Source organism: Neovison vison, chromosome 10, assembly GCF_020171115.1.
Source record: "Neovison vison isolate M4711 chromosome 10, ASM_NN_V1, whole genome shotgun sequence".
NCBI classification, from domain to species: Eukaryota; Metazoa; Chordata; class Mammalia; order Carnivora; family Mustelidae; genus Neogale; species Neogale vison.
In genome coordinates, this window is record NC_058100.1 from 44,392,211 (window position 1) to 44,418,970 (window position 26,760).

At 42.1% G+C, this 26,760-nt stretch overlaps 2 protein-coding genes across 11 annotated transcripts in view; one reads left to right on the top strand and one right to left on the bottom strand.

Moving 5' to 3' along the window:
- VASH2 (vasohibin 2) overlaps positions 1-11,653 on the top strand; it is a 39,523-nt gene extending 27,870 nt beyond the window's left edge. For all 3 annotated transcript variants that reach the window (XM_044267178.1, XM_044267180.1, XM_044267181.1), the window contains one exon: positions 8,641-11,653. In XM_044267178.1, the coding sequence (XP_044123113.1) occupies positions 8,641-8,710 (70 nt within the window). In that variant the 3' untranslated portion in view covers positions 8,711-11,653. The remainder of the gene's footprint in view (positions 1-8,640) is intronic.
- A 281-nt stretch (positions 11,654-11,934) lies between these two features.
- Positions 11,935-26,760, bottom strand: part of ANGEL2 (angel homolog 2) — a 39,123-nt gene continuing 24,297 nt past the window's right edge. For 6 of the 8 annotated variants that reach the window (XM_044267170.1, XM_044267169.1, XM_044267166.1 and 3 more), the window contains 7 exons: positions 22,643-22,899; positions 21,901-21,970; positions 20,145-20,566; positions 19,103-19,229; positions 18,637-18,694; positions 16,187-16,350; positions 11,935-14,388 (listed from right to left, as the gene is read on the bottom strand). In XM_044267170.1, the coding sequence (XP_044123105.1) occupies positions 14,237-14,388; positions 16,187-16,350; positions 18,637-18,694; positions 19,103-19,229; positions 20,145-20,566; positions 21,901-21,970; positions 22,643-22,899 (1,250 nt within the window). In that variant the 3' untranslated portion in view covers positions 11,935-14,236. Of the gene's footprint in view, positions 14,389-16,186; positions 16,351-18,636; positions 18,695-19,102; positions 19,230-20,144; positions 20,567-21,900; positions 21,971-22,642; positions 22,900-25,544; positions 25,795-26,760 lie in introns of those variants that run through there. The other 2 variants (XM_044267171.1, XM_044267172.1) reach the window with 2 other exon arrangements.

A 26,760-nucleotide genomic window follows, 5' to 3' on the forward strand; every position in this document is an offset into this window, starting at 1 on the left:
ATAGCACATACCCTCCCCAGGGTCCACGTTTTAAAGGCCTGCTGTGAACATCTTCTTACCTACCTATGCTTCCCAACGCTGGGCCTCAGTCCCCTCCCTGCCCGCTTATTAGTAGCAGCCAGGACGCCCGCCCCTCGCCCTCGCTGGAACCAGGGTTAGAAATGAGGTGGGAGGAGGAGAAGTTGTTATAATGATAGATCCTGGGGAGGGGCCGGGGACAAGGATGGTAAACCTCCTGCAAAGCTCATCCTCCCCCGCTGAGAACCTTTCCACTTAAAATGCCAGCAGTTCCCCGAGGAACCACAAATGCTCCTGGGGGCCCTTTCTGCCTCTGACAGTCCTGCAACCTGAGACCTGAGAGCTTAGGGCCCAGCGGACCGTCTTCTGGCTGGGCTGCCCTCATCGACATGAAAGGGGCTCGTGCTATTTGCAGTGACCATGTGGGACCTTCTTCCCCAGTGGGGCAAGAGTCCCTCAGGACCTCTGAGAGCGGCTTTGTTCTTCTCTCTCCACCCTCTGGCTCCTCTTTTCCGCCTCTGACCCTCCTCTGCTCTTCTTTGCTATGATTCTCCTCCTCCCTTTTCCTCCCTCTTTGAGTTCCTTTCTTGGGGGGTCTGTGGCTCTAGGGGGAGTGGCCCACCCTGCTGGAGACCCTCAGGGTCACAGAGGTTACTAAGCCCCATCTCAAGATCAGGTCTCCTTTCACAGCTGGACCCAAGCGGGACCAGGGAGTTCCTGCTCCGTTTTTTATGAAGTTTCGTAGGGACACCTCCAGGCAATTGCCCAAGTGAGGCTGTGAAGTGATAATGAAGTCCTAGATAATCCATTTGATTCCTTGGGCTAAGGATATTGAAGATATTCTGAGTGAGGCCCGAGAAGTCATTCTATTCTCCTTCCATCCTGGGTAAGAAAATGTCCCCAAAGGTGGGAAGGAGATAATTTCCTTAGCAAGTAAAGTAGAGGGGAGGCAAGAAAAAAAAAAAAAAAAAGGCAAGAGAAAAGTAGATGGTTAGAATGGTTGTTGAAGGAGAGGGAGAACTAAGCCAGGACCCTGGGTGATATGGAGTTTCCTTCTAGGAGCCCAAAGGACTGCCCAACTTAGTTCTCCTGGGATTTCATAGGGTTTGGGGTCACCAGAGACGCTTGGAGAAGCAGAATGAGTGAAGAGCCTCTTGGGTTTAGACACCTTTGGGATCCCCGATGGGTTCTCTGTCACGGTAAGGAGAGGAGGCTATGCCCTGGAATCTCCAACAGTGGCTTGTGGCTCTTGGTCTCTGGCCAGAGCCTCCTACCTTGGGAGGCCTTGAAAGAAGGAGCAGGGCTGGGAGAGTCCCTGCTGAGCCAAATCTCTTGGGTGGGCGCCCATCCACCCCGCACCCGCCAGCAGGATACCTACTGTCCTAGGAACCAAGGAATGTGAGCGAGGAGCAGGACGGGCTTGGAATGAGGGTGACAAGTGGGAAGGAACCAGTCAGCCCTCCCCTGGCCCTCCAGCAGAGGCCTACCCAGACAGGACATAAGTCCTAAACCGGTGCCCAGCCTGACCTGATCCCTGCCAGACCAGATGAGAGAGGAGGGCTTGAGGTCTCTGCTTGAACTTATAAATGCTGGGCCATCGCCATCCCTGCCTTAATCTGTTCCATACCCTTAACACGGAGGACCAAGAGGTCCATGTGAGAGTTGCTCCCTTCCTGGGTATCCCTTTCTAGAATCCCGAGTCCACAGGGACTAGAGCTAAACTGGTCTTCACGGGTGTGTCTGTGTGTGAGGGTGAATGAGGGAACCCGAGGGCGCTGCCCACCCTCCGGGGCTGCGACCTTAGGGGAGACAGGAGTAAGAAGTGGGAACAGGACAGGTGGCCTGTGCTTCCCGATCAGGCAACCCGGAAGTGGTCATAGATGGGCCACACCCCGGAAGTGTATCTTACTCAAATGGGAGAAACAAGAGGCAAATTTCCATCAGAAGAAAGGGAATGGACTTTGGGTCCAGTGGGAGCAGGAGCTGCCGTTTGTCCTGCTGTAACCCTGAGACCTACAGGGTACTTGGCACACAGTGTTACTTAGTAAATTCTTGTGGGTGAGTAAGTACCTGGCAAGTTGCAGGAGGCTTTTTCTCCCCTCCTGGCTGCCAGTCAGGCCCCCCTGACCTCTGCTCCCCAGCAACTGCTGAGGGGAGAGGGGGCGGGGGTTGAGAGGGGAGGGGAGGAGATGCCCCAAACTGAGGCCTTAGTCAGAGGGACAGAAAAGGGATGGCGGGCTTGGGGGAGGCCCTGGAGGCTCTCCTTCCACGTCACTGCTTCTTTTCTTTTCTTTCTTTCTTTCTTTTTTTTTTTAAAGAATTTATTTATTTATTTGACAGAGAGAGATCACAAGTAGGCAGAGAGGCAGAGGAGGAAGCAGGTTCCCGGCTGAGCAGAGAGCCTGATGTGGGACTCGATCCCAGGATCCTGGGATCATGACCCGAGCCGAAGGCAGTGGCCCAATCCAATGAGCCACCCAGGCGCCCCCCGCTTCTTTTCTTAAACCCAGCCTCACACAGACACACACCAGCTGATACGTTCATCCCTAGGATGTGATGTCCACACTTGGTCCCCAACATGCTGCCGTGAACTTTCTTGTTCTGAGGCTCTTTGCAGCTTCACGACACCAACACAGAATCTCGCCAAGCTCTTCATGGACACGGAGGCTGCCTCAGGCTGTGTGCGAGTCTCCAGGGGCTACTCTGCCCACCTAGGAGGCGGTTCACTGTCCCTGGACTGTTGAGGTTTAGGAGGCAGTGGTGAATACTACTCATATTTTATGTATAGATTTGGGTCAAGGCAATGAACCACAAGCCAATTTAATATAAGATTGAGACACCCTGGAAAATTGGAAGTCCTATATCTATTCCCAGCTACCTGGAACAAAAGATCACATTGAAAATATGGAGTGTGGGGGCCCCTGGCTGGCTCAGTCGGTATAGTGTGCAACTCTGGATCTCAGGGTCGTGAGTTCAAGCTCCACATTGTAGAATTTACTTAAAAACAAAAACAAAAAAACCAAAAACCCAGAGTGTGAATTTCTAGCACGTGTCACAAGGATGGAAAACTCGGGTTTCTCTGCTACAGAAAACTTCTCTATGGAACCACCATCCTGTCCTCCTCAGCCTACCTCCCCGCTGAACAGCCCTTGCTGTAGCTGGAATGCAGGCCTGAGGTTGGGGTGAAGGGGACACCTAGGACCAGGCCATCAAGCGGTCTCCCTAAGTCACCCTGGATATGTTTACAGGACAACAGATGAGGCCGGGATTATCCGTTTGTGTGCTGAGGGAAGCAGCTCTCACGGGGAACTTAAAGTCCCCTTCCCTGCTGCTTCTCAAACAGAAGGCTGGCCCAGAGCCCTCAGTAGGAAAATCCTTGGAGCTCTTTCCCTTGCGTGGACTGGGAGGGGTTTGGAGAAAGAGAGTGTTCGGCCTAAAATAATAACCGTGCATCTGATGAGAAGTTCTGGGCAAGTGCAGATCCGGCTGAATCACCATCCCGGCGCTTGTGTTTCTTAAAAATAAATCCCTTTGTGGAATTCTAAGTATAGCCGGGGAGCCCTTGGAAGAGGTCTCTCCACGCACAGGCTTGCCCAGCTCTGGCCAGGAGGGAGCAGTATTTCTGGCTGGGCGCACAGGCAGGTGGCCGGCTGATAACCCACTTCTGCCCTTTGCCAGGCCGGGAGACTGCAGCCAGCATCGCTGGGAGAGGAAAATGTTTCCTCTTTCAGGCAGTTCACCGGGGTTGGGGGGATCTCCGTCGAACTTCTTTTTCTGCCTTTTGTTCTTCCCTGGGATCTGGATACCTGGGGGGCGGGGGCGGGTGGGCTACAGAGGAAGGGGACAATCTAGTCCTTTTCCTTTGGAAGCCCTCCAGTTCTCCGTGCTGGCCGACCCACTTTAGTTTTCAAGCAGGCAGGTTCCCCGGGCCGCTTGCAGAGGTAAGATAAAGCCTCCCTGTACAGGAAGAAAAAAATTTTTTTTCTTTTCTTCCTACTTGTTAGTTCTTAAAATGTCATCATGGTGACTAGAATTCCTGGCTTAGGACATTGTTAAAAATACCCCATGATGAAGGTAATGCAATGAAGCCCTATCCGACGTTTACATGTTAATGAGAACTTGACCCAAGCTTAACGGAGAAGTACCGGCAATTCAACAGGAGGGATTCAAAGCTGAATGGACTTGATCCCTGTCCTCAATTTGTCTAGTCTCTGAGGCAGACCAAAGGATAGGAGCCTGCAGGAGTCTTCAGCAGGTGTGCTAGAGAAAATGTCCCGGCCAATGGGGGCGAGGAGTCGTGCATTGTGAGGGAAGGAAGTCGGATACTTCGTGGGAGAAGTGGCGTTTGGGTCGGACAGTGGAGGGATGACAAGACATGGGGTTGGGCATTCCATGGCATGGCGCAGAGGCTGGAGTGGTTGTGGGGTCATCCTTCAATGCTGGAGGGATGCTTTGTGCGGGGAGTGGGAGGATGGGGTCCGTTTGCTCCCTAGTTAAGGGCATGGGCTCTGGATTCTGGGGTGAGTTCTGGCTCCCCCACTTGCTAAACATGCAGTTTTGTTTTAAGCAAGTTCCCTTTCAGGGCCTTGATTTCTTCCTCTGTGAAATGGGTAGGAAGAGTATCAGCCCCATCAGGTGACAGTTGAGACTCAGTTAATCCCTGTAAACCTCTCAGCGATGCCTGGTGCCTCGTAGGGGCCAGCTAAATGGAAGGTACTAATAATGGTGATTTCTCAGCACCCGGAAGATTCCTGCCAGGGTGGGTAAGGGGACTGGTGCAGGTGCTAAGGAAAGGTTTAGAAAAAAGGAGTTCAGAGACCCCCCCCCCAAGTTAAAGTCCATCTGTTTTCAAGGGAGCCAGTAGCAGACCAAGGGTAAAGGTAAAGGGTGAAGTTTTAAGAACGCACACACTTTGAAGAATGTGGTGAACATTCCGTTTCCTCCGAGCTGATGGGCTCCAAAGTGAGGGGCTCAGGTGAGTGGGCAAAAAATGGCTTCTGTGGAGGCCACATCCCAGGACTGAGCGGCCAGGGTTTGTCCTCCTCTCCAGCCCCTGGACCCGGCAGCCCATCCTGCCGCTGACCTCCCAGTGGGAGGGACAGAAAATAAGTCGGCGTAGATCTACTCTACCACCCGGGAAACCATGCTGGGCTCGTGCCTTACTAGCGCTGTTCTCACAGAGGGAGGGCAGCACAGTGACTAGAGTTTCGGAGAAGGAGAGTTGAGACTCTGTTGAGAGAGGGCCCAGGTCGGGAAGGAAGGTGCAGGAACTGAGGTGAGCTCACAGGTGCGTGCTGTGGAGGATGCTGGAATGGGGAGCCACCGTCCAGGAGTGGCTTACTCTGGACAGACAAGGGGAGGTGTGAAGAGCCGCCATGGCGTTGGTCCCACAGTGGGTGCAGGGCCCCGGGGGAAGAAGACAGATTCTCATAAGTGAGTCTTCGGATTTGGGGTAGGGTGTGGCTACTTCTCCGAAGTGGAATCTAGAGAACTTCTAGGAATGTGTGCTCACTCCCCAGGTGAAAGTCCCTCAGGCCCACTCAACACCCACCTTGACTGGCATTCGAGTTGGCATTGTATTAGTAAGTTAGCAGACGGACGTGATCCTGGTCAGGATCAGGTTTGGTGGAGGGTAAGGTTGAGGGGGGGAGGCTAGGACTTGGCTAAGACTCACCAGGATGGGAAAGTGGCTCAAAAGAGCCAGTATGGGGCGTCTTACTGCTCGGCTTCTTCAGTGTCCCACCTTGGGGGCCACAGTCCAACCATCACTTCCACAAGACAGGAGAGAGAGCAGGAGAACCCAGGAAGGGCACATGCCTGTTGTCTTTGGAAGAGCTGTCTGGTAAACCTCATGTCAATCTCGGTGGCTACAATTTAGTCTGATGCTTGGCAGGCTTCAAAGAAGCTGGGAGACATGGTTTGTGTTCTTGATAGCTCTGGGCCCAGCTGAAAATCGGGTTTTTTACTAAGACAGAAGGGGAGAGTGGGTATGGAGGGCCACGTAACAGACTGCCCCACAGAGATCATTAAAAACATCAGATAAAGGAAAAAACCATTCACTACAAATTTAATTTATGTTTGGATAAGGAGTATGTATATGGTCATGCAGTTCTACCACCAGGAAAGGTAGTGTGGAAACTATGTATTTTTTTCTTTTCTTAAAGATTTATTTATTTGACAGAGAGACCACGAGTAGGCAGAGAGGTAGGCAGAGAGGAGGAAGCAGGCTCCCAGCCAAGCAGAGAGCCCGATGCGGGACTTGATCCCAGAACCCTGAGATCTCGACCTGAGCCAAAGGTGGAGGCTTAACCCGCTGAGCCACCCAGACGCCCTGGAAATTATATTTTAATCGCTCTAGGAAATGTTCCCCCCTATTTAATCCTTTTGTAAAGTGAGGAATGGGGATACTTCAAACTTATCCTTCGCCAAGTGAATTTTTTTTTGATTGCTGAATTTTCTTCAAAGTGTGGCCCATGGAGGAGGGGAGAAGTAGATTTGCCTTTCTAAGCACATTTGCCTTAGGGTGATGCTAACTTATGGGGAGTCTCCCTGAAGAAGGAAGTCCCATATTAGCTGTTTGAAAAGATGACACACCTCACGCAAGGAAGCAAAACAGAGACTCTATCTCAGGCTTTTTGAAAAAATGAACTAGAGGGGCCCCTGAGTGGCCCATTTGGTTAAGCCTTTGGCTTAGGTCATGATCCTGGGGTCCTGGGATTGAGCCCTGTGTTGGGTTCCCTGCTCAGCAGAAGCCTGCTGCTCCCTCTGCTTGTGCTCTCTCTGTCAAGTAAGTTTTTTAAAAATAATAATTAAAAAAAAATAAAAAATGAACTGGATACAAATGGACTCTGAACCAGACTTGTCCACAAGAGCCTTAGTTCTCTCCACGTTAGTGGGCTGAGGGTGAGGGCAGAGATAGAAACTTACTTTTGAACCCTCAGGCTGATGAAGCGTGCTCCCTTTAGCTGCCAGTTCAGGAATGGGTCTCACAGTGGCCCCTAGGGTCCACTCTGCCAGTGGCTTTTTTGATAGAGAATGGCTGATCTAGGGCACGTATGGCTGGCGGACACCATCAGCCCAAAGGCTGGAAGCCTTGAGCTTTCCGGTACGGTGAGCAGGGGTTTTCATGCAAGGAAGTCCGGGGACTTCTATCCTCTGCCAGCCGTATTTGTCAGCATCATCTGGGCACCCTCGGACCACGACCAGAGACAGAAAGAAACGAGAGGCAGGATTCCTGACCAGTAAAGCAGGGCACGTGGTCACTCTGAGAAATCAGCTTCATGCAACACAAAGATGGGTAGGTTCATAAGTTCCTTAGCAACGCCAAGGAACAAGTTAGGGAAGGTTTCTTGACCACTTCGAATCATCAGGTTCAGAGGGGATGTTCATAGGCTGTTGTGAGAAAGGGAGGGAGGGGTGAAGAGGAAGGGAGGGAGGGGAGATGAAGGCGGGCAGAGAGAGAGGGACAGAATGCGAATATGTAGGGCAGTAGAACTTGTTGCCAAAATTTGAGCCTTGTGTCCTTAAATCGCCCCTCGATATTTGCTATTGATTTCTGGCTCTGTCAACACCGCATGAGTTGGAGCACTCTCCTGCCAGGGGAAAGCTATTTGCTATGAGGAAACCCTTCAGAGGATAAACCAAGAAACTGTTATATTTTCATTCTGGTCTCTCTTCAAACACTTAAGATTCATGGGTAGCCTAAAAGTATCTTCAGTCTTCTGATAAAAATGGCTGAACATGCAACTTTTGAATTTGAACTCCCTAGCCATATTGAACCTGCTTAATTAGGTTTAGAAGCTCACTTCTTTCTCATCAGAGAAGGTAGGAGGCTAAGAAGTGGAAAAACTGTGAATGAAGTTGGGAGAACGCGTAGGCGTACTTTTATATCAGGAAATCATTGAGGAAATGTCTTTAATGAAGACAGGTGATGTCTTACTGATTTTCTTTTTCCAGCCTGAAGTACTTTCTGACATGATCTCACACAAATGCTTATTCGTACTTGAGAAAATGTATTGAGGGAGAACAGAGGATTTGTCACGGAATGATTTTCCACACTGACATGCTTTTTCAGATGAGTTGTAAAGGATTTGCCCCGATTTTATGCACTGGGGCCTGGAAGAGTAATCCTCCGTCAGAGAGAGCCGAGCACCTCTCCGTGCGAACCTGGCACCTGAGAGGTCTTGTAGTTGCTGGATTTCCCCCAGGGCGTAAGCATCAGGAAGCCCAGGTTCCAAGGAGAGTCCGGCTGAGGTTTTTAGTTCTACTGGACTACATGTGATTTGTTTTTAGATCCTTGCAAGGTTCACAGATACTGGGTTTCAGAAGTTAGAGTGTGACCGAAGGCAGGCTTCGAGCTGGACAGACTCATCCGGCAACCTATCAGGTTTTTTTCAGCTCTATCTTGAAAAGCCTGTGAAAATGTTCTCTACCTCCCATCAGAGTGGACTTGAGAACACCAGGTCAAGCTGGGAACCAAGCCTGGGGAGGGGTGGGGTGTGGCGGGGCGGGCTGGGGGCAAGCACCTGAAGGGTCAGGAGAACAAAGTCAAGTTCTCCGAATCAAATACTAAGTGATCTTTTTCTATCCCTTCCCTCTCCCCCACCTGCCTTTGACCCCTAGGCCCGCACTGCCTGAGAAGGTGGCTGACCTCAGCACGCTGAATGAGGTGGGCTACCAAATCCGAATTTAGGCAAGCCATATCAGCCAGCAAGAGGGCTTCTGTGGTGCTTCTCTCTGCACTTTACCCCAGCATCTTCAGGAGGAACTGCAACTATTTATTGAGAACCTGTGGATTTTATTTTTAAGGATTCACTTGGACATGGAATCGGAGTGGGTGGTAAAAATTAACGTTGAAAGTCACGAAGGGGCCACCATGAAAAGGCTGAAGAAACCCCACTGGGGTTGGACTGTCCCCCTCACTACAGATAGAAAGGGTCATATGTAACTGTAGTTTTCTATTTCCCATTGACCTACTTTTATTTACTTGCTTTTGGACATGATGCCTCCTCACCAGTAGTAAATGTTCCTGAAACCCTCTCTCCCACTTTTGATATAGTAAGGTAACTCAGCCAGTATTAATGTCTTTTTTCAGCAATAACAGAGGCAAGAATTGGTGGGATTTTTTTTTTTTAAGCAGTCAATATTACCTCAGCATCTTGACATCAGATATGCAAATTTAATGGTGTTTTGTTTTTTTATATTCTATTTGTATTATTTCCCCAGTACTTCAGTGGGGATCTCCAGAAAGTTTGGAATTTTTTCCTGGTGCACACATATAATGGGATTAAGGTATTATACCAAGTGTTTTACTAAAAAGCACTGAAATTTTTCTGGCAATACGGGAAACTCTTTTCAGGACCTTGGAGTTACTTTTTAATCTTTCTTAAAGCATTCACTGACAGCGGTTTTTGTTTTTTCAAAACAAAAAGCACGATCCGAAGGTAGTCTGTGTTCTGTCACTAACATTTAAACTTTGCAAACTCCAGCAAAAAAAAGCACAAGAGGTCACGGCACTGTGACACACCTTTAGCAGTAATGCAAGGACCTCCAGCAACCACACACTCAGAAAGGCAGAGGCCAGGAGTGAATCGGCAGAGTCTTGAGAACCAGATAACCTTTCTGTTCACGTCCCATCTACTTTTTAGACTCTGAGTCAGGCGTTGGTTCGGAGGACTCACTGTTGTCAGGGAGGGGTCCTGATGTCTTATATTAAGACCAAAGGTGGCACATGTGATCCCTTTCCAGTCCCTCTCTTTGAAGTACCACTTCATGACCTAGGAACTGGTATTGGAAAATGCGATGAATTAAGAGAAACAGAAACTTCTTTTAAATGGAAAAGTCTTCAGGTAGAGGGTTCTACCTTCGAGTGTGACGGAGTCCATGAAGGACAGTGTGTCTGTGTAACTTCGGACTGCGGGCCGCGGAGAGGAGCTCTACTTATCAAATGTGTACGTTGTCACCATCAAGAGTGTGCTTCTGTTTCGTCTGTTGTAGCTCGGCGGCTGTGCCAACACAGGAGGCCAACTCGCAGATGTACGTGAAGTCTGCTAGTCAACACAAGTGTTATTTCAGTTGCCAGGACTTCCTCTCTGGCTTTCTTTGCCTGAAGGTGATTTTAGAATGGGGAGTAGAAAAATAATCTGGTCATTGAGATTCTGTACCATTAAAACTACTGAAGGTGACCTCATCCCTCGGCCATGCACACGTGCGCTCCCTTCATGCTAAAACTCAGTGGCATTAATGGAAAGTGATTATTTTCTTGAAAAAGAAGGAAGTTTAGTGTCCTTTACGTGAAAAGGACCAAGTAAGTGGACATCTCAATTACATTAAAATAGAGAAGTTAAAAATTCTGAACTAAAATCACTCTAAGAAATAGTATCAGTTAAGATGAGCTATCTTTGTATCTCTTCATAAGGCAAACTCATTTGCAGCCTCATGACCACGTCTACTGAAATATTTGAGTTGTTCTGAAACAATACTGACTTAGCTCTCTCTGTGAAAAATAAGATATGTGTATCTTATGTTTGCCAATCTGAAATTTTATTATCACTAATAGTACATCATTTATACCACGGTGATCTTTCTAAGAGCTTAGACTAGGATTTTCCAAGTTTTACTTAAGTACTGTCCTATCCAAAATACAGAATGTCATTAGCTGCAGAGCCCCTTTTTTTTCCCCACAAAAAAGGGTAAAGAATAGGAACACAAATTATTCTAAGACGCTGACGTACAAGCCTTAAAACCACCGCTGGTTTGGTGATTCAATTAGTAACCTGATTTCCACTCCCTTCTCGATGATAAGATTCAGTCCCCCAGAGCAAGGGTTAGTCACAGAAACATGAAAAGTAATTTAAAATGCTCTTAGTTTTCATTCTAGCTTTACTGCCTATGGAATTATGTTGATTTCTAAAAGATCTGAGAAAGGTACCAGCAGGTATTTGATTAAGATGATATTTAGGCAAAAACAAAACAACAAAAAAAACATGACATGATTTATTCCCCCCAAAATTAATTTTAAAACTGGCTATTATTCAAAAAATAAAAAATAAAACGATGAGATGATTTGAATCTAGTTTTTAAAGTTATTAGTGCAAGAGAAATTTTACGCTTAAGCCATTATAAGGATATATGCAAAGTTTAAATGGATGACAGAAATCTTGATTTCAGACTCCATGTGCTGTTTTGAGTACACTTTATTTCAGAAAGTGATATTTAGTATTTTCTATACACTTTGAAATCATGAGCATTTCACTTTTTCTAAGTCAATTATTTCATAAGGATTTTATTAATAGATATTGGTAAATAGAACTTTGGAAATCTTAATTCTGTATTCTTACTATACCCAAGGCTTTTGTAAGCTATAGTTTTATGTACAACCTTGTACAGTTTTTTTGACACACAATTCAGAATCTTGTTTATTCTCTTGGACTTTGTTCTGGCCAATACATTTTTTTTAAATCTTTAAGGAAAACTGTGATTGTTTTAGTGGGTATTTTTCTAAGTAAAGGAAAAGTTGTATAATGGTATTTTAGAGAATGCCAGATAAGTGCATGTTTCAAGTTAATGTTTTTCTCATCACTTGTATGTTTATACACAGCATGGGACTTTAATAAAAACCATCCTGGAAACTTAAGGATTGTTTTTCTTCCAAAAATGTATGTAAGAGGGTGTGATTTATTTTTTTCTTGTCCTTTTACTACATACTTGTCCTAGTAAACTCATTTATCACTTCCTCACCCTTATCTTCTTCCACAATTTTCAGACCCTGTATTCAACACTATTCTGTTTTGCCACATCTGAATTCACTTACATGTTAGCATCACTCTAAGTAATCCAGGCTTTAGGGTAATGAAATAGTTTAGAAGGGACAACAGCCCACCTTAGCATACCTACCACAAAACCTCCAGGCACAGATACACTAGAGTAATAATTTATTATTTGATTCAGAGAGACGAAGTGCAAATGACTTCTGTTTCCCCAAATCCTTGAACTCTCTGGATCTCTAACTTGTTTTTTTAGGAAAGCAAAGGGTTAAAAGCCAACAGTTGTTAAATTCCAAAAAAAAAAAAGGACAAGATTTCAAACATGCATATTATCTTGATATCAAAAGGTATCGTAAAACCAACATTTCTTACTCCACAGTATCTCTTTCCATTTTAAAACTTGGCCAGTACAGCACTTCCGCCTGGGGGTGATTTGGCTTCAGCAATTAACCAGATTTAAATGCTTTTTGGCAGGTAAATACAAGGCTCCAACAGAATCACCAATTCTGACCAAAAAAAGTAAAGACAAGTGGACAGTTCATTTTAGCAGAGCTTCAAAAACCTGTGAGAAAGTTGCACTGACCCTTTGGCCTCCAGTTCACAAAATACTACATCCTATATGCTCAAGTGGAAAGCATTTTTATGGATTTATTCTACAAAGTGAAGCACATGAAAAGGGCCTAAAATTAATATATTGATCAGGACATAAAAAATTAAATTTTCACAGAGGTTTTCAGAGATGTTAGTTTAGCAACAATGACCTATACACAAAGTTATCTGTTAATAAACTCACAGAACACAAAGGAGTAATTAATGCATTTTCATTTTTCTTCCCCCAATATTAAAAGGGATTAATTATACTATTATTTGATGAAGACAATATCTGTTAAAGAGCACACAATATTCTGCAAACTGTTACTAGAAAACGTGGAAAGTCTTAGAACTACAGTTAATACTGTAAGTAAAAACCCAAAGTGAGAAATTAAACATTTAAAAATACTTGCTTATCATTTTTCATACGTAAATCCTCATAATCTACACGCCTTGTTCAGGTAGTCATTTGATTTCTTTTCTCAAAAAATAACTGTAGTAAATATACTTTAGTACAAAAACCTTTAAAGTCCAGGACCCGGAGTAAATACTGCTTTCTAATTTCAGAAAAGGCATTCTATGAAGAACACCCATTGTAAAAACTTCTATAATTCAGTATAATTGAATATAAAATTACTACTTAGTAAAAATGTGCATAATTTTTTTATCCTATTGTCTAAAAATGAGGACACATTAAAAAAAAAAAAACTTTTTTGTTTTAAAATGTTTGATCCAAACACTCACAGAGCGCCAACTGTGGGACTCACTAGATCTGCTCTTGACCACTTGACAAAAAAATGTCAGCACCACGTCACACTGCTGCCTCATTAGGAAAGAAAACAAAGGAACATCTTAGAAACAATACCACTAAGACAGTTAAAATTACTAGTTAGGAGTATCAGGTCTCCAAGTTGGTATCTCCCCACTAGTTCTACAGGCTTCCTAAATATGTGAGCAAAACCAAAAGAATCTTATAGCTGCCACTTTGTTCTAAAGACAAGTTTCCTAATAAAATAAATTTCCACAGAACTGGTTCAGAAAAATAAAGTTTCTCCTCCGACCCGGGGATCTCTTCTTGAAACTGAAGAGAAACAAACAAACAAACAAACAAAACCCCCCACAAACTGCTAGGCAAACAAAGGCATTCTAACCCAGTCTCTGCCTCTCTCAGACATGCTGAAATGCTCTGCCTGTCACAGGATGGAAAGAGGGCGTCTGTAAAGCACTTCAACTCTTAGTTACAGTGACCTACATCTCCCAACAAAATGCAGACATCGTCCACGGCTCAGGAGTAAAGACGGATTAAGCAATCTGTACAATTCTAAGAAGCATTATCAAGCCCCCTCAAAACCAAACTAAAATGGTTGGCTGGACACTTGTGAGCGATTTCTGAGATGAACTAATTAGGACTCAACAAACAGATGGTCCTCACAATGAAATCAGGCCTTCTGGAAGGGAAACGAGTTGTGGTTTGCAGAACTCAAAGATACTTTGGATCCACCATAAAGCTTGCCAAAAACATCAACTGAAATTCTTTACTAACTAAAGAGGATGCACTATGTTTAAAAATCACTGTCAACTTTACTGGGATTTAGAATAAAAAATATTTACAACTCTTTTACAATAAGGAGTAAACGTTTAGATCTCACTTGTCAGGAAAATATTTTTTCGGTATTACAAAGAAAATTTGTTGTAAACTTGTTTCTTCTGATATCTGTTTCAAGCATTTAACACGACCTCTTCAGAAACTCCACGGCATAAAAATAAACATGCAAACCCTCAAGAAATATTTTACATTTTTTGAAAAAGAATATAAATCGGAAAGAAAAGTATATATGTATGTATATACAATCAAAGAAGAGTCACAGCTCAAGTCTGAACTTAGCCAATAAAGGTAGATGATCTGAAGAATTATTTTCATTTGGAAGTCCATTAACAGTCCATAAGTCTTGTTCTGTAAGGAGTGATAGTCTGGCCAGAAGTTTCAAGCCACCAACCAGAGCAACCTCAGCTCCTACATTAAGGAAACACATGTTTAGAGAAACTGTGTCAACAGGTCATTGTAAATTAATCATACAAGTCCTTCTTTAAACGATCATACAGAACTTCAGAACCTTCTGGAGTCTAATGGGAAACAGCTTTTAGAATATGATTACATTTCATATTGAGCTATAAGCTAATTACAGTTCTTAGGCACAGCAGTTTCAGATATTTGGTTTTTTTCCCCTGGTTCAAATTTGTTTTGAGTTCTGCAAATAATCTTTAGAAGAAAATATCAGTGCAACACATAAGTACGTTAAAGGTAATCTGAAGGGCACCTGGGTGGCTCAGTTCAGTGACTTCGGCTTAGGTCATGATCTCAGGGCTGAGAACGAAACCCCTACCGGGCCTCCACTCTCAGCAGGGAGCTTGCTTGTCCCTCTTCCTCTCCCTCTGCCCCAACTTGTGCATGCTCTCTGTCCCGAATAAAATCCTTAAAAAATAATAAAAATTTAAAAATGAAGTAATTTGAGGGGCGCCTGGACAGTACGGTCAGTTAAGCCTCCGACTCTTGGTTTCAGCTCAGGTGATGGTGTCAGGATTGTGGGGTCAGCTCCACGGCGGGATCCAAGCTCAATGCAGAGGCTGGTTAGGATCTCTCTCTCTCTCTCTCTCTCTGCCACTCTCCCTTCCCCCCATGCTCACACACATGCTCTCTCGCTCTCTCTCTCTAAAAGAAATAAATCTTTAAAAAAAAAAGTAATGTGAGATTGATGACTACATAAGAAATTAATCAACTATCCCATAGCTGTATAAACCAGACAGACCAAGCCACAGCTGAGTAGGAAATTTATAGGGTGCCTGGAGATTAAATTAGTATACACTGGTTCCTGAGTCAGGGCCCACAGTCCAGTCAGAGGACCTGCTTTTAACGGCACCATCTGATATGCCGGTCCGTGGCACACTCCTGCCACCTAGTGAACACTTAGAGCATGACAACTCCCAGACCCCGACTACAAATTCAAAGACCTATTTCATAGACTTGATCTTAGTTGGGGAGGAGTAAGCCATCCAGAGTATTACTAATAACGTTATCCTCAGTAGGAAGGAGAAAACAAGCAGAAGAAAAAAGGAGAAAAGAAAAGTAGCACAAAAAAAGGGGGGAGGGAAATCAGAAAAGACAGAACAGCTGCCCACATTTTGGACTTGTGAAGTTTTCTGAATGATATTCTCTGACTTCTAGTCATTTTAAACTGCATTCTGTTCTCCACATTAAGTCCTTTGTTTAATATTTAAAACCTTACTTTCACTGACTCATACAAGGAAAACTGTCTAAATCACCTCTGCTTTTTGAAATCACATATTCATATAATGGACTTCTCTTTCCAGAAAGATCCAGAGTCAACATGACAAAACTGTCCATTGCTGGCAATACAACAAGGTCCTCCCATGAAGGCAGCATGCGTTAGTAAAATTTAAGTACAAAACTACCTGATGTTGCTGTCACACATATACAAAAAGAAACCCAGTAAATTTACAACAAATAAAACTAAAGGGCAATACGAGAGGCCCATAACTCGGAAGCTGACTGGCACTGGAAGGGGGAGCTAAGGATATAATTCTTAGGCGATAATTTACTTTGAGGTCCTTCACTGCTTCCATGTTTTACAGGTGATTGATTAACTGATTTACTCAAATACATTACCAAAAAAATCTTTTTAACTTTTAAATTTAGAATGTCACCTAGATGTTTAGCTAACTTTCTCAAACTTAGCCCTGAGGTTGGAGTTCTCTCTTCTCAAGCACAGTGTAAGATTACATGTATTCTTTACCTGGCTGCCTGGCAACATCTTCCTTTTCAGCAGAATAGAAAATATAATCCACAGTTATGGCACTTCGGGAATGACAAGTGGTCACTTCTGGAATTCCAGTGTCAGGAAAATAATGTGAATAAACAGATGACAAGCTGAAATGGTGCTGTAAATTTGAAGATAATCTAAATTGAAAAGAAAAATTGCTTAGCATCCATCAAGTTTTTCTTGATTTTTAGACTCCTTCCTGTTTAAAGCACTTTCTCATTTAATTTCCAGACAAAGCCCGACATTCAGACAAGCGTTATTTAGACAGACCACACCACAATCTGGCATTCTGTTCATTCATGTGGTGATACCCAAAACCCATTATCAAGGCTGTGATACGTGGGTGGGGTAAAAACTCAATTATTTACATATTAATGTGATTTATTATTAATTAAAACATATTTGAGAGGGGCGCCTGAGTGGCTCAGTGGGTTAATGCTTTTGCCTTTGGCTCAGGTCATGATCCCAAGGTTCTGGGATTGAGCTCCACTGAGAGCCTGCTTCCTCCTCTCTCTCTGTCTCCCTCCTACTTGTGATCTCTGTCAAATAAATAAATAAAATCTTAAAAAAATATATATTTGAGAGCCTGCATTTCCCAATATGCACTCTAAAACAATTTATAAGTTATTTGTTGTATTTTTAAGAAAAAAGTGGTCTTTATGAATATAACTTATAAATAATATAAATAAATAAATGCATAAATAAATAAAGAATCCATCAGACTTGATGTCAGACAGGCTATATTTTTCTATGATTATTCTTTTTTTTTTTTTTAAAGATTTTATTTATTAATTTGACAGAAATCACAAGTAGAGAGGCAGCCAGAGAGAGAGAGAGAGGGAAGCAGGCTCCCTGCTGAGCAGAGAGCCCGATGCGGGACTCAATCCAGGACCCTGAGATGACGACCCGAGCCGAAGGCAATGGCTTAACCCACTGAGCCACCCAGGTGCCCCTCTATGATTATTCTTGCTATGACACATTAGATAATCTTGTAATGCATCCTAAAACAGTTTCTAACCATAAATGGTTTCTATTTATGTCACGTTACAAATACATGTGCTATAATGAAGAATTTAAAAATCATTTCCAATAAATACATCTTAAAAGTTTAAAGATCTTGGGGCGCCTGGGTGGCTCAGTGGGTTAAAGCCTCTGCCTTCGGCTCAGGTCATGATCCCGGGGTCCTGGGATCGAGCCCCACATCGGGCGCTCTGCTCGGTGGAGAACCTGCTTCCTCCTCTCTCACTGTCTGCCTCTCTGCCTACTTGTGATCTCTGTCAAATAAATAAAAATAAAAATATTAAAAAAAAAAGTTTAAAGATCTTTTATATTGTGAAAAAAATTTTTTTAAACTTTTTAAAATTCAACATTTAACTAATACCTACTAAGTTTCAGGCATTATCTTAGGTGCTTAAGATACACATATAAAGACAGTTTTTAAAGAGCTCAATGTCAAAGAACAAAGGTTATTCTTTCTCAATAACCTTACTTTACAGTTTTAGCAATGTTTTATGTCTAAGGATTTATATTTACAATATTATTAAATGTAAAGTAGGTTTTTCTCAAACTATTCTCTTACTATCAATTTTTTGGTTTACAGATAATAAGCTCTGTGTATAAGCACACTACATGTATATATAGATACTTAAAAGTATTTTATACCTCATTTTGTTATAAAAAGATTTTAGAATTAGTCAAAACCAAGTATTTGTTAGATTTGTCTTTTTATTAATCTTACTCAAGGAGGGCGCCTGGCTGGCTCAGTTAAGCGTCTGCCTTTCAGGTCAGGTCATGATCTCAGGGTCCTGGGATGGAGCCCTGCGTAACAGGCTCCCTGCTCAGCAGAGGTGGCTTCTCCCTCTCCCTCTGCTCCTCCCCACTGCTCGTGCTCTCTTTCTCTCTCTCACACAAGCTCTTTCTCTCAAATAAATAAAAAAATAAAATCTTTTTAAAAAAAATCTTAGGGGGATGTCTGGGTGGCTCAGTGGGTTAAGCCTCTGCCTTCAGCTCAGGTCATGATCTCAGGGTCCTGGGATTGAGCCCTTCCCTGGGTTCTCTGCTCAGCAGGGAGCCTGCTTCCCCCCTATCTGCCTGCCTCTCTGCCTACTTGTGATCTCTATCTGTCAAATAAATAAATAAAATCTTAACACCAAGCTTTTCATGCTTTGTCTCATGCAGTCCTCTCAAGTACCCGAAGTATAGACAAGGAAACTAAATCTCAGAAATGTTAAGCTTCTTGCTCAGAATCACACATGTAAAATGTAGCACAGTTCGGAACTCAGGTCTGTTTGACTGAGGGGCCAGTATTCTTCACCAGCATGGAAAAACATCCCTTTCATTTTTTATCCAAGTGGTTTTTGAGAAACAATTTTTTTTATCCAACTTAAATCAGTAAATGTCTACTGTTATTTTCCAGAACTCACTTTTCAGCTGTCACTAGGACCTCTGTTTTGTCCAGCTCTGTCTGTGTCAGATCACTGTCTATAAGAAGAAAGAGAAATATATTAAACTTTCAATATATTGTTCTGTTCTAGTTTTCCACAGAATAGTCCTCTTACTCTAGGAATGATATTCAAGACATGTTTTGTTTAGATAGATGCCTAGTTAAATGTTCCATCAGGGAACCTTTATGTTTTGATGGTCTCCATAATTAGCAAAACTGAAATGCAAACATTCCAAAGCAACATGCAAGTAATTCATGCAGATAATTTTGGAAGGTCAACTTAAGAATGGTAAATTTAGAGTTCATTAAGAAAAGGACTAAGCAAGTAAGTATTATGTTTCTTATAATTCATCCCTGAGATGTTATCCCTTGAAAAATTTAGTTTTATGTCTTCAAAGGGAACACTATTATCAAGGAGACTGCCAAAATGTACTACGAACACTTACCTGTCTTTTCTACTTTTGGTAACTGCTGTACCTCATATACACAGTTCTGTGAGATACCTAGGTTTGGGGGCCAAATGGGAATAGATAAAATTCTTTGTCCCCGTGAAGACTGTTCCTGGCCAGATACCTAAACAAAATTTCAACAGGTATCTTAAGTGAATAGATTTTAAATAGTTTCTGTATTGAAAAGTTTATGTCTTAAGTAAGAGGAAATCCAAGAATGGCACTACCCATTATTCATCATAGTAAATGATTATCTGTGCTTATGAAATCTTATTCAAATACAATTCAGATAGCAGTTACTACTGACATAAAAATGGCAATATTTTCCTTTCCTGTCACTCTAATTGGGACATCTATATGATCTATAACTTTGGACTAATACTGCCCTTCCTTTCTTTCGATTATATTAATATAAAATCTTACATATTTTATATAACTATTATTTAAAATACTAAGGGAGATCAACTCTTACAAAATTTTAGAACTATCACTCAAACCTCAATGGTGGAGAGTTTATTTTGGTTAAAATCCTGAAGATCGAATGATGTGAAGTAAGCAACAGAAAGCACAATGAAGATAAAACATGGGATATAATCAGCTAAGAAATTAAAATATTTAGCATTATGAAAAGGAAAATGTACATAATAAATACTAAATTACTATTTTGCCAACTATATTGCCCATATCCAGCATTCAAAAGTCTACTACCCGCCCCCTTATGAGTAGTGCCTTATTTACAAAGTCATTAAAGTCATTAATAGTCTATCAATGCTTTTATTTTTCTTCTTCTCCCGCACTTTGGATTTTTTGCTACGGGCCAACTCCTCTAAGCAGAATGCTGCCATAAATAGATGGGAAAGATGAAGTTCAACCAACTGACCATCATTACTTATTAGTAGTTGGGGAACATCATCATAGCTTGGTAAAGCAAGGGTACTGGGAACCCAAGGTTTTCAAACAGCCAGTGATGACTATCCCCGCACTACGATGAACAGAGAGACTAAGTCCGCCTCCTAATAATGACGAAACAAGCACTTACCTTGCCAATGGCAAGTCCTTCATAATTCAATTTTCCTTCCTTTATAAAACTATAGAGCGGAGAACCAGGAACAGAATTAAAGTCACCACACATAACGATAGGGCAGAAGCTGCCATCTTTCTGATGGGCAACACTGGAAATCTCTGCCAGAAGCATTGCCAATTGGGTCAGCTTAATATCACCTCGCCTTGGGTTATACAACAGATGTGTGTTAGCTACACAGATCACAGGAGAGGCAGCACTCGGAATTTTGGGCTGCAAAAGTAACACTAATCCAACATTGTCTCTATCCAACAGAGGAACATCACGGCGGTAGAATTCCACTGGGTTCACCGATAAGAGTGAAAACTTGGAATGTTTGAAGCAGATGGCACAGCCATCAGGTTTCCTTCCTGTCCGCATCTTGTATTCACAGTGATAACCTACAAGGAAGAAAGAAATTTAACACAGGGTCTTCCATATAAGCCTATAAGGCAAAACATAACTCTCCTAATACCTCTGAACAATATTTATCAAAGTGTCTTCTCCCAAGCATTAATAACGTAGGATGTTAAGTTTGAGACGGGGTCTAGGTCCCAAGACTGGGTCTCTCTACTGGCCGACTCCAGTCTTAAATATGCTAATGTGCGTGACCACGCTCTCCTTCCCATCCCAGTCAAAGTCACGACGAAGACAGTGAGGCCTGTAATCATCTACACTGCCCAGCCCCCCGACAGCCCATCTCTGACCTTTCTGCCGCTGACTCTTCCCTGCTTGCTCAACTCCCCACACATCTCACCACATGCCTTCAGGCACTGCTATCTCAGGGTCTCTGCTTTGCTATTTCCATAGTCTGGAAGGACAGAGACTTATCTATGTGGCTCACTGCTAGATCACCGCAGCCTACAACAGTACACAGGATATAGCAGGCGTTCAAAAAATATTTGCGAAGAATGAATGCAAAGTAGGCGGCATTTCTTAAATAGATGAACTGTTTCTCGAAGTGTTCATTCATCAAATAGGTTTTTAGCTTCTACTCGTTTGTTACTGCTAGACACTGATGTTATAATGATGAACCAGACACAATGGTCCCTGATAAGGAACTCGGAAACTTGGGGGTCTAGTGGTGGGTGGAGCAACTCCTGGAAAGGAATCGATTAAGAGATTCTTACATACTTTTCTGTTTGAATTAAAATTATCTATCAAGAGGTGCCTGGGTGGTACAATCAGTTAGCATCTGACCCTTGGTTTTAGCTCATGTCGTGATCTCAGGATTGTGGGATCGAGCCCCATAGCAGGCTCAGCGCGGAACCTGCATAAGAGTCTCTCTCCCTCTGCCCCTCACCCCCGAAAGAAATAAATATCAAAAAAAAACTTAAAGGGGTGCCTGGGTGGCTCAGTGGGTTAAGCCACTGCCTTCGGCTCAGGTCATGATCTCAGGGTCCTGGGATCGAGTCCCGCATCGGGCTCTCTGCTCAGCAGAAAGCCTGCTTCCCTCTCTCTCTCTCTGCCTGCCTCTCTGTCTGCTTGTGATCTCTCTCTCTCAAATAAATAAATAAAATCTTAAAAAAAAATTAAAAAATTATGTATCAATCCAAAAATTCCCACTTAAAATACATCAATCTTTTCCTGACCTTTTGAAATGGGCACTAAGTTTTTTCAAAATTAAGACTTTTTTCTTTGCCTAAATACACCATACATCATTGTTAGCATGTTATACTTTAACAACACACAAATCTTTCAAAGTAAATCTGGCTAAAATAAAGTCACATTGTACCCAAAGATTCCAAACTTGGCCTGATCTCTGCTCCATAATGATCTTCTTGAACTTCTTGCAAACAAAGTACCTTGGAAGGAAAAAAATGGCTTGAATTAAAACAGAGAGCAAATATGAATTTTCTGATGCTTTCATCTTTAAAAATAGGCTGCTAAAATTCTAAAAACCTAATGAAAGTTGAAATAAAAAGACTTAAGTCTTTTTTCTTGAAACTATCAAACTGATATTTCCAAATTTGATCAGTCCCCAAAAACCTGGCCTTTAATTACATGAAACTCTCTCTCTTACCATCCAAAACTGGTATTTCCCAAGAGAAGTATTTTATTTTAAATTTACATGTTGGAATTCTTTTTCCTGAATTACAATGTTCTTTAGTACTAAGTCCTTCTAGTCCTTTCTCAAGGTGATTTCTTTGAATGTATCTAGATTTTGAGAGGAATGACTTACATTTTAAATCAATGGAAGTACTTACTGAATATTTAATACACTGCCAGTCTCTGTTTTCAAAACTGACTGGCAAGCAGAACTTTTTGGATCTTTTTTGAAAATTTAATGATTATTTACACCAACAACCATTCGCAAATGATGCTTTGGAAGTCATGATACATTGTTAAAAACTGTTCCATCACTATATTTAAAACCATCTTCCCTTCTTAGCCCACAGACAAAAAGGGGTAAAACCCATTTAGTTCACAGATAAACTTTTCTTATGCGAAGAATTTTGATGATATTCTGCACTTACATCTGCATCAAAGTGTTTAATTTCTTTCAGGATATTGGGGAACCTAAAACTCCAGTGTAAAACTGGCCGCCGGCAATGTCTATAGAGATGTGAATTGTCTTCCAATAAATCTTGTGAAAGTATATTATAGGACATCACTGAAAAGTCAAACTTGTTATCACTGTCTTCACATTTGGGGTCAACATTTTTGTCTCCTAGGATCTTCGTCTTGTCTTTATTATGGTTACATATATATTCCCAATGTCGTTGAATTGTGCCTGTTAAAATATATTGAACAAAATATAAAGAATTAATGAAAAATGACCAAATATTTTCCGGCATGAGATTTTTCTTGCCTTTTAAAAATTCCCACAGGCAATGAACAGAATGTTTTCCCCTAGGAAATGGCAACATAGCGCTATGAAACTGGAAGCTGTCATCAAATTGATTACGAAGGCAGTAAAATGATACAAAGACTGACCAACAGGTATAAAAGATTACAAGGAGTTAGCAGGTCATTTTGGACACTGAGAGAGTGTTAATAGAGTTAAGACTATATAGCTTCTCACTTACTTACGGTTAAGAAGTGGCTCTGCCAGACATGCTCAGCAACTTCATAACCATGATAACGTACAGTTGACCATTGAACAATGTGGGGTTGGAGGGGAGGGTTAAGGGCACTGCGCAGTTGAAAATCCACATAAAACCTTTGACGCCTTCAAAACTTAACTACTAATAGTCTATTCTGGACTGGAAGCCTTACCAATAACAAAAACAGTAGGTTAACACATAACTTGTATGTTATATGTATTTTATACTGTATTTTACAATAAAGTAAGCTGACAAAAATATTATTTTCTTTTTATTTATAAATTTATTTATAAATTATAAATTTATTTTATTATATTTATATTATATTATAAATTATGTTTATTGTATTTATATTATTATAAATTTATTTATAAATTTATTAAAACCATAAAGAAAGGGATGCCTGGGTGGCTCAGTGGGTTAAGTCTGTGTGTTTGGCTCAGGTCATGGTCTCAGGGTCCCGGGATCGAGCCCCACATCTGGCTCTCTGCTCAACAGGGAGCCTGCTTCCCCCTGTCTCTCTGCCTGCCTCTCTGCCTACGCAGAGACCCACGCAGTTCGACTCTTGTTCAAGGGTCAACTGTATTTGCATGTCACAGTTGGCTTTTCAATAAGATGATTTCACACCGTAGTTTATTTCCTATTAGTAAGATAAGATTATCAAATGATTAAGATCTAGAAATAACTCATCTCAGAATTCCGGTTTAGACATGAATGAAGGGTGTATGATGGCAATATATGGAAGTGTATTTAGTGGAACAATGCAGACAAAATGAACAGAAGAAATCTTTTCAATGCACACCAAAGCAAACGTTGAAGATAACATAGTTGTAGAACGCTAGTCAATGACAAGGGCTGGTTGAAGAACCCAGCATGCAGCATCCAGAAATGTGTGATGGTTTACATTCTGCAAAGACACATGTACCTGGGCCCAGTGATGAAAAAAGAGAATCAAAACGCATGAGATTTTGCAATTATAGGCAGTCCTCGACTTAGAAATGACCTACAAACACACACACAAACATATATACATATGCCCCTTTGATCTTATCTTCCTCACCCCACCATGGAAGGCATGCCATGGAAAGGCATGAAGAAAAATGTGGAACTTCTAGAGAGTCTATGAGCTCAACAGAAGGGGAAAACAAGAAATGGGAAGAACCTGGGAAAACAGATTTGGAGATCGGTTTTCAAGCAGGAAAAACCTCAGCCCTAGAATATCTCTCTTTTCCTGCATGCAGGTTTTCACTTTATTGGATTATAATGCCTAAGATTCTACCAATTAAAAATTAAATTGAGGAAAAATAATTCCATACATACGGGGAAAAAAGACCAAAAGTGAAATTTTAAAATACCCTCTGGTAAACGAGTTTAATAAGATTGCTTTCCTCAAAATCTAAATGCTGAAAGCAGCTGCATGGAAGGAATAGACATTTTGACCAGAGGCTAGAAGAGGAAGATTATGTTTATGAATACTGAGGTCTGGGTGGATCAGGGGTGCTGGAGACTTACAATACCATGAAGGTACTAAGAGCCTGAGGAGAAGGGTAAAGAAAAAAAGATGGACGGAAAGAAAACCAAACCAAACAAAAGCCATCCAGGATTAAAGAACTTAGCCTGGCACTTGTCCTACCCAGGAAAGGGATGGAAACTATCCCCTTCTGCATCCTTCACTGAATATGGAGAATCCTACCTGCAAAGGCCCAGAACTACAGCTAACTGCACTGACTCCGTAGGACTACTCTGAGATTTCTAACAGTTTCCATGGGGAAAACGGAAACAGATGGTCAGCAATGGATTCTCAAGAACTAATTACCCAGAACACATTCATTCATAAATTGGGGACTGTCTATGATGGTTTTAGCCACAAATCATAGTCTTTATACACGTACAAGATGCAAAGGGCTCTAGTCATGCAAACACAATGCAAGCGACCATCACAGTTACAGCACTACCCTGGTGTCACCACCACATTGAAGTATGAAAGATGAAGGTCCAGTAAAGTTATGCATATTTTCTTGTAAAATATGTGTATGGAAGGGCATAAAAACGCATTGAGATTGTATTGTCCCGACAAGCATTTGTAAGCCAACTCTTTCTGCAATTACATTTTGAAACACGTCATGACCATCAGCTCCTGGTATACTGGGGCTGGGATGATGGGGCTAAATACGTATTTTCTCCTGCCCACATTTGTTTTTAATAAACATACAGATATGTGTTTGAATGCTAGGGTTCCATGGAAGACAATTTGAAGACGACTGATAGAGATGACAGTCTTTGGCCTTCATATACTTCACAACATAAATTCACACTACAAAAGCTTATATACCTTCCATGTCAGGAGGAACAAGGTGATCACAGCAGAGAAGACAGATGAATCAAAGAAAGTAAGCAATAGGCCTGATCAGGTTTTTAGGGTGCCTAATTAAAAAGTCATAATTGTGTCACACAAATCCTTCAAATGTCACTTTGAAGTGACAGGCAAGTTAGAAGGCTGTTCTCTTGATGGAAAAGTATTAGTGAATTATCGGAAGTCACAAATATGGCTTAACGAAGAGCATTTTCCTTATTCACAATACCTAGGAAGAACGGACATATAAAGAGTCAGATCGCAATCAAAGTTTATCAGTATGTAAATTGTAATTCCCCAAGTGTTAAAGGGAAAACAACACCATCACGATTTTCTGAGTACCTACTATGAAGCCGACAGTGTATTAGGCACTTTGACAGGTCTCATTTCATCCTCAACAGGCTTTTAAAGTAGGCATTATTTCACACTAGGAAACCAAGGAGCAGGGAGGTCCCATGACCTGGCCAAGTTCACACAATCAGTGGTGGAGCAGAATGAGAGAAGGGAGTGGTTCCTGAGCCCAGGCTTACGTCAGCATGCCACAGCTCACCTGACAGCACAGGAGATGTGGCTAAACCAGAGAGCAGTGCGCTGACCTGATGAACAATGAATACGGGAAGGAACGGTAATCTCACGACTTCATACAGCCCTAGATTTATAGGTTATGGAGCTGACTGTCCCTAGGAACCTAATTTTAATGTCTCTAACACCTTTCATTCATTCAAATGAACATTTGTTGATGAACACATGTTGTGCTCAAGTATTATACAAATAGATTTTCACTTTCAGTGCTTAAAATTTCTACTCAAATGTGTAGCAGAATTTCTACTTAAAAGAGCCGTAAGTAATCTTCGAGCTAACCTAGCTCTGACCTCCCAAGTGAGACTCACTTTGAGCATTTTCCTTTGACAAACTTATGTGAGCTCCCTACACATGAACACCCACACAGTCTATTTCCAAATACCTTCAGAGGAATTATCTTCACTGAAAACCATAGCTCCGTAAGAACGACAACTCAAAATTCTACCAAGATGATTCATATACACTTTGGGGGAGGAGCAGGGCTGGCAGCACAAAAAAAGTCTCGTGAATTGTTTGGAGTGAAAAGAATATGACAAAACTAGAAATGATCAACATGTTTAGAAAACAAATATTTCTTAAAGTTGATTAAGATGTTGTTCCCTTATTAAAAGAT